This window comes from Microtus pennsylvanicus, chromosome 22, assembly GCF_037038515.1.
Source record: "Microtus pennsylvanicus isolate mMicPen1 chromosome 22, mMicPen1.hap1, whole genome shotgun sequence".
Classification (NCBI taxonomy): domain Eukaryota; kingdom Metazoa; phylum Chordata; class Mammalia; order Rodentia; family Cricetidae; genus Microtus; species Microtus pennsylvanicus.
The window spans coordinates 34,381,222-34,396,066 of record NC_134600.1 but is presented as its reverse complement, the minus strand read 5'-3'; the positions used below and the strand labels follow the sequence as shown (position 1 = coordinate 34,396,066).

The following is a 14,845-nucleotide window of genomic DNA, read 5'->3' as shown; positions in this document are numbered from 1 at the left end:
TAGGGTCTGTGCTGGTTGGTGCTGGCTCTCAGCTGCGCAGCATCTAAGATGACCAGAAGCAGGCCTCTGGATACAGCTGTGAGGAATTATCTAAATTAGGGGGTTGGGGTGGGTCACCCTTCCTTGTGAGTCCTGAACTGCGTACTGAGGGTAAAGCCAGTGGGGCAGGGGTGTTGGTTCTTCTCTAACTCTCGGCTGTGGGGCGGTATGACCAGCTGCTGCCAGCACGTTTTCTCCACTATGAAGGACTCTATCCCCCCAAACTGAAGGACTGTATCCCCCCAAACTGAAGGACTCTATCCCCCCAAACTGAAGGACTCTATCTCTCAAAACTGAAGGACTGTGTCCCTAAAACTGAAGGATTGTATTCCCTGAAACTGAAGGGTTGTATCCCCTAAAACTGAAATATTGCATCCCCTAAAACTGAAGGACTGTATCCCCTAAAACTGGAGAACTGTAACCCCTAAAATTGAAGGATCGTACCCCCCAAACTGGATGGAAAATCCTGCTCCCTTAAGTCAGTTGCTTCTTGTGGCATTATTTTGTTATAGTGACATTAAAAGCAACCTATGTAAGTCTAAATAACATTTTAAAATGCATAATTATAACATTTTAAAATAACTATAATTACAACATGCTTTAGAATTAGCAATAGGCAAGAACATTCTAATTTCTAGTATCTTACTTAACTATATAGAAGTCCATTAAAATGTATAGACTTTGGATCTGGTTAAATTGAGTGAGTGGGGGTTTTTTGTTTGTTTCTTTTTTCCAAATTCTTTTTTATAATTGTGCTCTTATAATAGTGTTTATAATATTTTTTAAAATCCAGTTGTTAGTAGGTATGGTATTGTACATTTTTAGTCTCAGTGAGAGGCTCCTAGACTAGCCTGAGGTACATGATGAATTCTTTCTTTCAAGTTAAAAAAAAATCCAAGTCAATCTTTCAGCCCAGATATGTGAACTTGCTATTTCCTACTGTGGCAAGTTTTTAAGTTGTAGCATTAGGGATGATTATAGACTAGGGAAGGGAAAGGTAAAGCTTACATCATTGCTAAAGATGAATATAAATGCATAGAGCTTTGGGATTAAAGGAGGCCTTTTAAGGTAACTTATTCTAACCACAAGACGTTTTAAAGCAACTTGGTAAACCCCAAGATAAGTCTGGTGTGTAGTTATAACCGTGGGTTTCTCTGCATTTTCTTGTGGGGCACTCAGATGTTACTGTGTGTGTGTTCACCAAGTAGCCTGTGCCACAGAGAGCCCCGAGAAATGAACAAATTTCTGCTACCCATCGGGATGGTGGCTTTGCAGAACCCCCAGCTCGAACACAGCCCAGGGACCACTGGTTCCGACCCTGCCTCTCTACTCTTCAGACAAAAACCCGTGGTTAAGAAGCACAAAGGACTGAGCTGTGCATTTCCTGACCCGATGGTGTAACCTGCAGACTTCCTGCCGCACAACCACAGAGTGGGCCTATGCACTCGCAAGTCATCTAAAGGAAAAACAACTGCGTGGGTGCCCATTAAAGGAGAAGCTCAGGTCTTTCCTCTTACGATTTTACACCGAAGCAAAGGAATCTACTAACTACAGCCCAAAAGACAAGCAGAGAAGGGCCTTCAGGTGGAAGAACAAAGCAAAACAGAACAAAACAAACAGCCTACTGTTGTAAGCATCAAACATTAGAAACGAATCGAGCATCACTGTACGATATGGCGGCGCATGCACTTGGGAGGACAGGCAGGAGGATCAGAAATTTAAAGGTGTCCTCCGCTCCACAGGCCTTGAGGCAGGCCAGGCTGGGCCACACGAGTCCATGTTTCAAGACAAAAAGAAGAGAAAGGAGAAAAAGAAATAAATAAATCAAATGCATTTAGATATTTCTTTTTTCTTTCTTTTTTTAATATTTATTTATTTATTATATATACAATGTTCTGTCTGTGTGATGCCTGAATGTCAGAAGAGGGCACCAGACCTCATTTACAGATGGCTGAGCCACCATGTGGTTGCTGGGAATTGAACTCAGGACCTTTGGAAGAGCAGGCAGTACTCTTAACCACTGAGCCATCTCTCCAGCCCTTCTTTTTTTTCCCTCTAGACAGGGTATCACTTCTACACAAACAAGGCTAACCTCTAACTCAGGATCTTCCCGCCTAACTCTCACGAGTGTAGAATTACACGCGTGTGCTACACAGTAGGCTATGCCTCTACTGACTGTACCGCTACATAGACAAAATACAAAATAAAAAATGTCACAATTTATCCTAGTACATAGTTCCCTAAATTAAATTTATTGCTCTAAATTCCCTTTCAATACAACTCCTGCTTCAGGACCAAGCACGGTGTTCCACTACGGAGCTGAGAGGGGCCGAGGAGAAGCGGCTGGCCGCACCACACCGGCCGCACCACACCGGCCGCACCGCACTGGAGCCCAGACTGACAGGAAGAAGAGCAGGGGAAGGAAGCAAGCTCAAGACTGCTGACTGACTCAGCTGGAAGCTTTTAGTACCTCCGTTTCTTTATAAATCCTTACAAAAACAGGGAACGGAGTCATAAAAGTCACGGTCTGCCGAGTATGACCACAGTGGTCTAACCGCTCCTCGTTCATAAAAACCGACCGCACACTTCAGTCAACACAGGAGTAAACATGTCATTTTATAAAATACGACCACTGAGGCTTATAGCTCGGCCTGGCAGTTGAAAGAGGGACACAGACACCTTGTGTCTGCTCCATCAAGTCTATCAAACACTCCTGGCAATGGCAGAGGTCCGCTGCATTTCAGAATAGGCGCGGACATATGCATGCACGCATGTATGCATGTATAGCGGATAGGATTTTACTATATGGAATATATCGTGTACCTATGGACAAAACCATACATACATATCCATATAGGCTATGTGGTAAAATTTTTCACATGTGCCACCGTATTGACCCTCAAAATGCTCTAGATTTTAGATTTTCTGATTAGGGACATTTATACATTCTGTCAGGAAACTTCAACTCAGTTCCTTATCAGTCAAGACAGAAGTGAAATCATAGCACTGGTTTCCATAACGGGAATTGTCTGCCACTGGCCCACAGTGCTGAAGCCGCTGAGACTCCGTTAACTTACTGTCTTCCACGTCAGCACAGAGGAGTAAGGTAGGAGCCTGTCCACGCCAGCCAGATCCGGATACACGCTCCAGTAGGAAGAAGCTGAGTCAGTTTTTAAAAGACACATAACGTGATAAGGACAGAGAAATCAACGTTGTAATTTAACCAAATCAAGTAAGCCAATAAGTTTTCATTGCCTCGCTCATGCCTCTGGGAGTAACCACCATGATTTTATCTACGACTTAAAACGTTCAGGTTCTCTTTTTTACAATGAGGATATTTTTAAAAATCCCTTTGATACTGCTTCAACCCGGATAACGCTATACCACTTACATATAGCCGACGAACATAAAACTAGGCTCGGAAAGATGCATTTGACTGAAAATTTTGGTAATGAGGTTAAAGAATCAAAATCTGATCTTATATCTCTCTTATCAGTCTCTGAGAACCACAGTATCTTACAAAAACCACAAGAGGATGAAATTTAATTAGCCACTGACGGCAATCAAGTTAAAAAACAAAACGGATGCTCCCAAGAAGCCTAGACAGAGGCATTCGGTATCAGTTTCCTGATCTCCCTCAAACAAAAGGGCCAAACACAGCTCACAGCGCAACATCAGCAACACTTACCGATTAGAAATTCCTGGATGAGGTCAAATGAATGGCAGGCAGAGACGTGCTCACAAATCCACTGAATAATCTTTAAAAAGAAAGACCACAGAGCCCTGTTGGCTTTTAAATCTGCACTCAGTCCCACCAAGGCAATATAAAAACGCATAATAAAAAAATACATATATGAATGAACTTTTAAATTTCACATCTATTTTGAAATGACTTGAAAAATATACCAGCTTCCAGCTTAAAAGCCAAGATAGCCCTGGCTGAGCATGTCAGTGTTGTAAATACTGCTTTTAACATACCCTTTTAACAGAGGCCTCTCGGTAGGCTCCAGATAAACTTTCTTCAATCCATTGTGTGTTTTGTTTTAAGAATTGATGGTGTTATAAAAGGTGCCCATCAAGAAAGCTGCTGGACACAGGTGGCAATGCACAGCAAAACCCCTGGGTGTAAGTTCCCCGCAGCTACCACTGTGAGCATTGTCACACTTCCCCACGAGGAGCGCCTGTTCATCCCTTGCAGCGGACACCTCCAAACCCTACATCAGCAACTCTCCCAGTTTCTATCCCTACGTCCAGCTGCTGGAGGAAGGGAACTCTCCTCTCCTGCTCGACAGGTACGGCGCGCCCAGCCGCGGCTCCTTCACAACAGATATTCTAAATCTACTGTGCCCGTTGTTCTTATTTCTACATAGGTAATTTAATAAAAATTTCTATAAATGAGTGTAATGCAGATACAAAAAGAGTATTGTTGCATCAATAAAAGTTGTATATCGTGGGAAGGCTCAAAAGCATGTTTCTCAAATGTAAGACTAGCCGTAGATTCTCAAACACTAAATGACTACATGTAAACAATGGTTAAAATTGGGTAGACGCACGCCTGCACTTGGGAAAGACCGCTAAGTCATTGATCGTCTTCGAAATAACTTTGTAGGTTTTTTTTTTTTCCAAGGCGATGGTTCGGTGGCTAAAGTGGCTGCCACACAAGCATGGGATCTGGTTTCTAGAACCCACATAAAAACGGGGATGCAGCACATGTCTACCCCAGGGCTGGGGCAGGTCCACGAGAATCCAGCCTGCAGAAAAGGGAAGCTCCAGGTTTAGAGAGACCCTGTCTCGGGAATGGATGTGGAGAATGGCTAAAAACACATACAATGTGGTTTCTGGACTTCCACACACATGCACATAGGTGTGCGTGTACACACGTGTGCGTATACACACAAAACACGTGAAGATGCATTCACACACACACACAAGCCTTTTAGGAAGGACCAGAAAATCAGATATAGCGTGTTAGGACTGGAGGAAATGACTGACGTTTTAGTTTGCTAATTCACAAAGAACAGGCCTTGGCCTGCACCAAAGGGAAGCAGATGAATGTGTATTTTTATGCTTTTTAAAAAATATTTATTTATTTATTATGTATACAATATCCTGTCTGTGTGTATGCCTGCAGGCCAGAAGAGGGCACCAGACCTCATTACAGATGGTTGTGAGCCACCATGTGGTTGCTGGGAACTGAACTCAGGACCTTTGGAAGAGCAGGCAATGCTCTTAACCGCTAAGCCATCTCTCCAGCTTCTTTATGCTTTTTTTTTTAAATATACTTTTTTTCAGCTAACCACTCAGCCTCTGACGGCATCCATCACTGATTGACAGCAGGGTTTTGCTGACCTTACAGGATTGCTTCAAAAGGTAAATAACCAAATAGATGAGAATGCTTCAAATGCATCAGTGTACAAGACAGACTAAGCTGTTTTATTAAAAATGATAAATGCTTGCCACAGAGCTTAAACCTTCGGTGTTCTTTTGTTTGTGACGGGAATTTATTCTGCAGTCTAAGATGACATCAAACTTGCTGTGTAGCCGAGGCTGGCCTTGAACTCACAGCAATAATCTTGTCTCAGCACTTGGGATTGCAGGTGTGAGGCACTACATCCAGCTTGCTTGGCCCTCTTGGTAATGTATTGTACCAAACACAGACACGAACAGAAAAACCGGTAGCCTGAGAAACTCACTGTTTCCTGTGTGTCTTTGGAGGGAGCCGGGTTTACAGTAGAGAAAAGCCAGCTGAGGGCTGGGTTAGGGGCTCACACCTGACATCCCAGCACTTGGGAGACCGGTAAGAACTTCTGCAAATGTGGAGCCAGCTTGGGCCACAGAGTGGGTACCAGACTGCCCCGGGCTACAGAGCAAAACCTCGCCTCAGAGCAAAACCTCGCCTCAGAAAAGCAGGTAAAGGAAGAAAGAAAAGAGAGTAAGTTTCGTCCTTTATCTTCACGATAAATTCACACCTGTGAATTCCGAAACCTGAGACGGCACCAAGCCTTAGCAACACGGACAGGCATTATTTATTTACTCATTAAGTCAAGAACTTTCAAGTTCTCATTGAAAGGAAACCCTGTATGGCGATCCTTTGGCATATCTAAACGCCGTGGCCATTATTAGGTAAAATATGAGTAAGGGAACACAGGCACCATAATTCTAGGGGAGTGTGCCAGTAACCAAGACAACCGCTACACCATGAACGGGCAGGTAGCAAATGCAACACGAATACACTGGACGCAGCGACAAGTCACAATTTCAGAGCAGGCGGAGCCGGACAGCACAAGGTCTCATCACGTTACCTTGAAGAGCACACCACGGAAAACATGCGAATTGCTTCTTTAGGGGATTTCTCATGGATTAAGTCCGAGTTGATGTAAGTTAATGGAAGTCATGGACCGTGAAATGACGGATGAAGGGAACAATTGCACTCAGCAACCTGATAGGCGCACCTTTCCAGCTCCGTAGACACACCTTTCCAGCCCTGTAGATGCACCTTCCGGGCCCCATAGATGCACCTTCCCGGCCCGGTAGATGCACCTTCCCGGCCCGATAGATGATGCACCTTCCCGGCCCGATAGATGATGCACCTTCCCGGCCCTTGGTCTGGCAGAGAAAGCACCAGAAACGCAGCACCAAGGAGGAGCACGTCCAAGGAAAGACACTGCTGCTGAGCAAACACAACTGCTGACCATCTTGAAGCAGCAAGTAAGTACATTTAGTGTTGTCCGCCGCCAGTGTGTGAGCCCGTGCTAGCGTCTCACCTGGTCGTCCTGGAAACCTGGGTCTTGCGCACAGGAGAGCACGCAGTGCAATGCGGCCATCTTCTCGCAGTCTAGGTGGGCGGAGTTCCATAGGAACCACATCAAGAAGGACTGGTCCAGGGCTGCTCTGTAGACCTTCCCGGAGGAGCAGTCCAGAACCAGGGACCCCGGCAGAAACCGCAAGGGACCAGGAGGTAGCACGGCAGCCATTTCGCTGTTTCCTAGCAACACGAACAACCAAAGTAGGTCATGGAATAAGAGACCCTCTCTGACCCAGACTTCTGCTGAAGACAGAACAACCCTGAGGAGGCCGCGGGAAACATCATACCTGTCAGAAACAGACTGTGGCAGGTGAAGTCTGGGTGCTGAACGTTAAGTAAGTGGAGGAAATGACCAGGGAAATAAACAGCCACGAGGCAGCCTACAGGAAAGAGAGACCAGAGTCATCCACCTGTGACAGTCTATCTAGGTGCAGATAAACCAGGGACCCCGCTTTACTCTGCACACAGCAAAACGGGACTTATTATTTATTTATTATTATTTATTTGTTTATTACCAGTAGCAAAAGATTGGATTGACGCCAGTTATCGCCTGAGTAGGCAGATCTGACTGACTTTGTCTCTTTGTACGCTAACTCTGGGTTGTATTGTTCATGCCTATAGTTTTGTTTCTGAGTCAACCGTAGCTTTCTGTGAATCTAAGTGAACTGGAAAGGAATTAGAGTGAAAATATCAAGCAACAGGCCTGACTCTTTAAGGTGGTGTGCTGGGAACAGCTTGCGATGGGATTGTCTTCATCGTCTGACGGCTTGAAGAAGCCGTGAGATGTACTGTCTCGCTCACCGTCATCATTTCGTTTAGGAAATTTTAGGATTGGTATTTATCGAGAGCGCCTCTCTGGGACCCTTGGCACTCTGTGCAGCAGCCTTTGGCTTTCCTGTATACCTAGCTCCTAGAGTTGGCCCCTTCCCAGTCCCTATACCACAGATCTTTGCACAATCAGAACATGTGTACCTAAACTGACACACAGTATAAAAACAGGCTCCTAGGGTCTCAGAAACACAGAGTAGTGAATTTCATAAAAGAAACTTCCATGTTCTGTCAGCTAGCTGGTCTCCCTCCTCTATGGGGTACGAGCTAATCTCTTCTGTGGAAGTACCCATAGGAAGGGAAGGGTGGAGGGATATAAAACTCCAACCAATTAAATTATCCTTTCAGAAGACAGGAACAAAGTAACAGTAAAGAATTGCAAAGCACTTAACATTGTGGCAATCCTATTGTAGCAAATGAGAGAAACTGTTTAGACCGACCTGGTAGAAAGGGGATCCAGTGATCTGTGTTAGCTCTACACACAACTGCTTAGCCGGTGTGTCATGGTGGTGCTATGTCCCAGGCAAGAGGACATTTGAAAATACAGTAAGGTGTAGTAGAAACACACGATCATTGGGATAAGGTGTGAGATTCCTACTAACATTTCTTAGTGGGTTCTAGGTGTTTTCCAGCCCTCAGTGTGCAGGACAATCTGCCATAAAATGTTAGTGCTTCACCCAAAATGTCTGCAGCTACCTGACGGGGCCAATGATGGCTCTTGCTTGTGCACTGATCTGTGGAGCCAGTAACTGTGTCCATTATAACACTTTTACCACAGTATTTTATTTGTTTGGGGGTTTTCATATTGAGAACAACTTGCAGGAGTCTTCCATCCTGGGATTGAACTTGGGTCAAGATCAAGAGCCCTTGCGCTTCAGGCTATCCTATCTGCCCGAGATCAACTTTCTGATGAACGGCCGCTGGTGCACACGTGATTGGGACCTTGAGATGAGGAAATAATCCTGGATTACCCCAGCAACTCGGTGTGGTCAAAACGTTGTTCAGAGGAGGGAGAGAGGAGTTTGCCTGCTGAAAGTGACCGCACAGCTCCAAAACAAAGGGAGAGAAACTAGATGCTGGACGAGGAGGATGTGATTTTCTCCTCAGACTCTGCGGAAGGAGCCAGTCCTGCCCGTTGCCTGACTTTCGTTTCTCAGCGCACCTTTCCGATTTCTGAACTCCAGCCTGGGAACAGGAGGATTATGCTGCTTCTGTCCTCGGTGATGATAGACTATTACCTGGGAGTTTAAGCTAAAATAGTCTTTCCCCCCAAGTTGCTTTCGGTCATCTTTACCGCAGCAAGAGAAAAGCAAACCAGGATACCCACCGAGGCTGAGGAAAGTAATGCCCTCTGTCGCGTGTGAGCCAGCACTCCCAGGAGCGGCAGTGAAGGTCTTTCTGTATCCTGCAGATGAAGAGCGAGAAGCCAGAGAGTTAAATGAGGCTCGTATTGACCTCACACTGTGTAACAGTCTCAACCTTTAGTAACCAGGCAAGCGCCTGCTGGCTTCTAGAAGTCATGGTACCTCTCTCTCCAAACGCCACTAATGTGGACCATTGTGAGAGCAGTCACAGTAGAGCAGATGTCCCAGCCCAGGCAGAAACCCTGGCTTGTGTAGGCGGGAGGGTGCATGGGGTCTACTCAGTGATCTAAGAAGGAGGTCGTATCCGCTCGTTCCTACACGCTACGGTTTTTACCAACCTTCTAAGGGTTCTGCAGGTCACAGACCCACGTCTAGCTATAAGGAGATTAAGCCGCCTATGAAACTCTTGGTCTGCTCTTCTGACTCAGTGTTTGTGCTGGCTGGAATCATTATATCAATTATTAGAAACACACACAAAAAATGTCTTGCACAAGCTTCCACTGCTTAAGAATATGTCTACACTGAGTACTGAAGTTACCTTAGATGTTCCATTAAAAAAAAAAACCCATAAACATCTCTGCCTTGATTTCTAACACCCTATAACATCAGGCACTACTGCGGGATTCTAAACTTCTTTGTGGCTTGGCATAAAAGACTTGAGGTCTGGAATGGAAATTCCATCTTTAAAAAAAATTTCAAGCCGGGCGGTGGTGGCGCACGCCTTTAATCCCAGCACTTGGGAAGCAGAGGCAGGCGGATCTCTGTGAGTTTGAGACCAGCCTGGTCTACAAGAGCTAGTTCCAGGACAGGCACCAAAATCACAGAGAACCAAAAACAGAGTTAGATTAATAACTAAAATGTCAAACCAATACACTTTGGAAAATGCATTCTTTAGAAATGGTCTATAGTTTAGAATAAGCCACACGCTGGTATAAAAATATGTAGTGCAAAAGTCACCTATCTTACTAGTTACCGTTAATAAAATTTTTCATAAAACATAACCACACAGTTAATCATAAAGTAAACTGATAAAAATTGTTTGGTAAGTGTTAAGATGTTCGCCATTTATCCAATTTGTTGCTGTTTGGAAAAAGTGAAAGGTAAAAGTCGAAGAGACCAAACTAGAAAGTACCTTTATGAAGATAAAACACCGAGTATGTGACTTCTTCCCCAGAGTCGAACTTTGGGCTATAACACACACACAAGCCCCCTAGGAAAAAAGAAAGTATTTAATAACATTTAAACCCATCTACACAATACATTTCACACGTTGTTATTCACCTGCTTCTGTTTCTGGGTGTCCCTTCCCATCTTACTTCATCCATCATCCCAGACTCACAAAGTCATAGTAAAAGTTGCCTTGACATCTGAAATCAGCATTTGTCATCCGGCTGTTGGCTGTGCACTGGGCAGGCTGGGGACGGTGGGAAGTGAACAGACACCCATTCCTCTACACAGGGAACTGCAGGAGCCTGGAAGGAGCCCCACCTTCCTGAAACTCTGATGAATGTGCACACACTGTCTGTCATTCCACCTGGCCGGCCCCTCCCACCACCTCTCAGAGCTCCGGACTCCAGCTATCCAAACTGTGTTTTTTAATAGAAGACATCCGATATTTGTAAGCAAGATTGACATGCAGATTATGGACCTTTCCTATGAGGAATGGGGGTAAATACATACAATATGTGAGGCCATACTCATCAAGGCTGGGTGCCTGGCGGCTTTGGCCCACGTCAAGGGTGAACACCTAGCATGCCATTTCCACCGCCACTAGCCTCCCCATCTCTCTCAGTCTGTAAAACGCTGTATTATTTCTAGTAGCTAATGTCAGTTACCTACAAACAAAGACTTGCTGCTCAAACTGATCCGGTTGAGAATCCCTCATTAAAAATGCCCAAACCGCAAGTGTTTCATGTTTTAGACTCTTTCAGAGTCTAAAATAAACTCTCCTGGCCAAGCATCCCGAATCCAGTTTTGCTTTGTTTTAACAGAGTTTTTCAGTACAGCCCAGTGGGTCCAGAATTCATTCTGACATTGGGCCAGCTTTGCCTGGGACCTTGTCCCTCTGTCTCCCAAGCTCTTGGTTTATAGAGCACACTAATTTGGCAGTTAATTCTCTAAGCCTCAGTTTCTTCGTCTGTATATTTAAAAAATATATAGAAATTATTTCTTAAGGCTCATATGTGAGAATCAAATAATCTATATAAATCTCTGGCAAAAAATGCTTACCTCTGACTCTGAAAGTTAGCTGTTATTATTATTATTATTCCAGAACAGTTTGGCTGCTATTTATAAGTTGCAGGAAGTCACAGTTCGAAAAACCAAAACACACTCTTAATGTAATATCCAGAGACTTTTAGTAAATACTCGTCAGCGATGAAGATAACATCTCCACATTGGCTCACCTCTGGGAATCATTGGGACAATGAGAACTATTACAGACAAGTTTTCCAAGGAAATCATCTCACTGGATCAGCTATGAAGGGGCTCTATGGAATGCTCCCACGCTGGTCTAATTCTGAGAACTTGCCATCATAAGAGCGAGCAGTAGGTTCGGCACCCGCCACTGGCTACCTCCCAGGAAGTGGTGCTCAGAAGCCGGGCAGCTAACTTACGCCTCCATGACGGTCTAACCATACTGCCTAGTCAGCGCTGACCAGCAGATGCGGAGGTGATGTTTTTCTTTTCAGTGATTTTTGTTTGGCCTCCTTCTGTGACAGATACACTAGAAGTGTTTGCACAAACTCGTAAGTTGGCTCACAAGTGGCCTTACACTAGCGAGAGGACTTTGCCCTCCGTTAAATCTCAGGAGAACACCCATCACTCAGATTTTAGCCTTCCGTGCCTTGGAAGGTACTCAGCTCACTTCCTGGGGCAGGGAAATGCAGGTCGAGGAAGCTTTCAAGAGCGTAAATCCAATGCTGAGGAGACACAGAAGCTTCGAGGCCCTAGGAGTGATGGACGGCCGTCAAGATCATCAAGTCACCATCTTCTCGGAAAGGAGAAGTAAACAGGGCATGCGCAGGGCCCTGAATCCATCCCATGTCCCTTTCTCAACCCGTGTTTCCAGGTTTCAAGGCCCAGTCAGACCCACACTATCCCGGAGGAGCTACACTCAGATTAGGCAATTTTGCACCTTTCTCTAATATTACTTTACTGGAAAAGACCTCAGTGGGGAAAGGCCGTGATGGGGAGCCTAGAAAGGGAAGTTCGGTCCAGAAACCTCCCCAAACCGGAAAACCACGGCTCCATTCCACCTAAACAGCAAACAGCTGAATGGTATGGCCTACAAAATTACCCGCTAGTCCAGATCACAGAACTCCTCCCATTTGCAAGCTGCTAATTCCATGGCAAGAAATTGCATGCGAAGCGGCTCGCTCCAAAACGGAGAGCCTGAAGCTCACCACACGTACAGTTCCTCTGCTAAGGCCATCTCACTGCCATTTCTGCAGTGTGCTAAATGAACCATCTGGTATTTACTCTGGCCTATAGGCTGGATTCTCTCGCCAACTTGCCTAGCCACCCCACACTCTTATTTATTTTAACCACAAAGGCAAGACATCTTTTTAAAACCTAATTGGGGAAAAAAAAATGGAAACAGGCAACCTGGAACGCAAAAAAAAAAAAAAAAAACAACAAAAAATGCTTCTGCAGCTTGTTTTAATCACTCTTAAAACAGACTTACTTTTTCTACTGCAAAGAAGACTGTGAAGAACAAGGCCCATTTTCTACCCCCTTGGGCATCGCCAAGAAAGGGAGACATTCTAGGTCTCGTGCCAGATGAACTCAGTATGTTATTAAACAAGTTGTAGTAACCATTTGTAAGTTATGGCTGCTGCTGTTCATATCGAGTTCCTCTGAATAAAACAGAAAGGGAAATTCCATGGAGAAGTAAAGCTGAGGTGGTGACAGGCAGGGAAGGACCTACCCTCTCCATCCCACTTAAACAACTGGACTTTTAAAAAAAACAATCCCGGGGCTGGAGAGATGGCTCAGCCATTAACAGCACTGACTGCTCTTCCAGAGGACCAGGGTTCAATTCTCCGCACCCACATGGCAGCTCACAACAGTCTGTAACTCCAGTTCCAGGGGACTCTAGGCACATGGCAAAACATCAGTCTGTATAAAAACCCTAAGTCCTGTGTCTACTTCCTGCTGCTGCCTCTCTCTTGAGTGTCTATGACTTTACCTGCCTCTACACACTGAAAATTATATGATTAAACAAGACATAGAGGTCTTCATTATATTTTTATTATTTTATATGCTTGAGAAGTATGAACATAATTGTGATAAGACAAAGTCTTCTATGACGTTTTATAAATCTTAGAATAAAATCTAAAAGCTTTCATGGTCTGCAAGGCCCTACCCGCTTCATCTATCCCTGCCGACATTGTCACCTGTCTCCGGCGGCCCCTCTCCTCTCCACCCCTGCTCGCTGCTCATCATTCACAGTGGGAAACGTTCACAGTTTCCAGCTGAAGTAGCACAGGCTTTGACGTCACCGGGACTGGTTGGTGGGGGACATGTGTGGCTCAGGAAGACCAGGACCCATAGGATAAACAATGTCCCCATTCCCGCACATTGTGCAGGAATGGGGAAGGAAAGGAGTACTTTTCAGGACTAAAGGAGAAGGGGAACGGAACGACCAGGAGAGAGGGAGAAACAGAGATGACCTATTAAGCCAGAACATATTGAAAACTCTATCTCCCATTAAAAATTCACCGTAAGTTCTCCCAGCTTCCCGTAATACTCATTCACGACATTCATCATGGTTCTATTTGAATATTACGTGTGCACTTATGAAATGTATAAAATCTTCACCAAGAGAAACCTCTACTAAAGGTCAGGTCATGTTTGCTCTGCACTGTGTTGACTAAACTTAGCATAGGAGACTGGAGAGATAATTTGGTAGTTAAGAGTGCTTGATTAATCACCCTGTTAGTGGTGGCTTTTCTCCTTAATACAAATATGTATGGAATCATAGTGGAAGGACAGAGGAGTCACTCCCCTTCTGCCATTAGCTGTGAGCCCTAAGTTCCCTGCTCAGTGACAAAGGGGTAAAATCATAGTGGAGAAGGTAATTATGAATGTACACACAATATCCATTTCATTGTCTAATAACGTGGCTGATGTAGTTCATATTTGGGGCTTCACATAGTAGAACAATAAATATCTGCAGTTTGTATAGAATTCAAGTTAATTAAAAACGGTAAGGATAATCCCGATTCTACCTGTGTGGCTGGTAAAAATGCAAAGAGAAGGCTGGTTCCATGATTTCTCTTGGTCTTGATGATAGTCATATCCAAAGTTGACAAACCTAAGGTTATAAAGGAACAGAAATTATTGAATGCATGTAAAGAGGTGTTCTCCTCATTCACGCTATAACCACTACGGCACACTCGCAGACGCAGAAAAACGCTGTTGATATATTTCAACACTCTGTTGTCATAAATAGGCACAATTAAACATCCACGTATGTTTAACCAAAGCCGAGGAGAAACTGAACAGTTTAGGGCTGCCGTTACTCTAACTTTGGGAGACTTTTGTTTTTCTTCTGACCTTTGATGTACTCTATTTTGTCTTATTTTTTTCAAATGCTTTTGCTTTTTACTACACATAAAATACTCTCCAAAAAGAAAAATCTTGCCTTTTGTGTAAAGAGGAAAACAGAAAGAAACAAAGCAAGAAACCGGGCTGAGTTACAAGTGGGTTTACCTGGGATCTTGCCGGCAGTAAAAAAGCATTTGATGTGTGAGCTAAATGCATTCGGGCTGACTCAGAGAACCTTCCGCTTACTCACAGGGAGATA

The 14,845-nt window shown here is 44.5% G+C and overlaps 1 protein-coding gene across 3 annotated transcripts in view; it reads right to left on the bottom strand.

The window, feature by feature from the left end:
* The window catches only part of Gsap (gamma-secretase activating protein), an 84,826-nt gene that overhangs the window by 30,402 nt on the left and 39,579 nt on the right, over positions 1-14,845 (bottom strand). For all 3 annotated transcript variants that reach the window (XM_075956317.1, XM_075956316.1, XM_075956318.1), the window contains exons 12-18: positions 14,268-14,353; positions 10,169-10,246; positions 9,000-9,077; positions 7,132-7,224; positions 6,804-7,024; positions 3,728-3,797; positions 3,117-3,199 (exon numbers count right to left, since the gene is read on the bottom strand). In XM_075956317.1, coding sequence (XP_075812432.1) covers positions 3,117-3,199; positions 3,728-3,797; positions 6,804-7,024; positions 7,132-7,224; positions 9,000-9,077; positions 10,169-10,246; positions 14,268-14,353 — 709 coding nt within the window. The remainder of the gene's footprint in view (positions 1-3,116; positions 3,200-3,727; positions 3,798-6,803; positions 7,025-7,131; positions 7,225-8,999; positions 9,078-10,168; positions 10,247-14,267; positions 14,354-14,845) is intronic.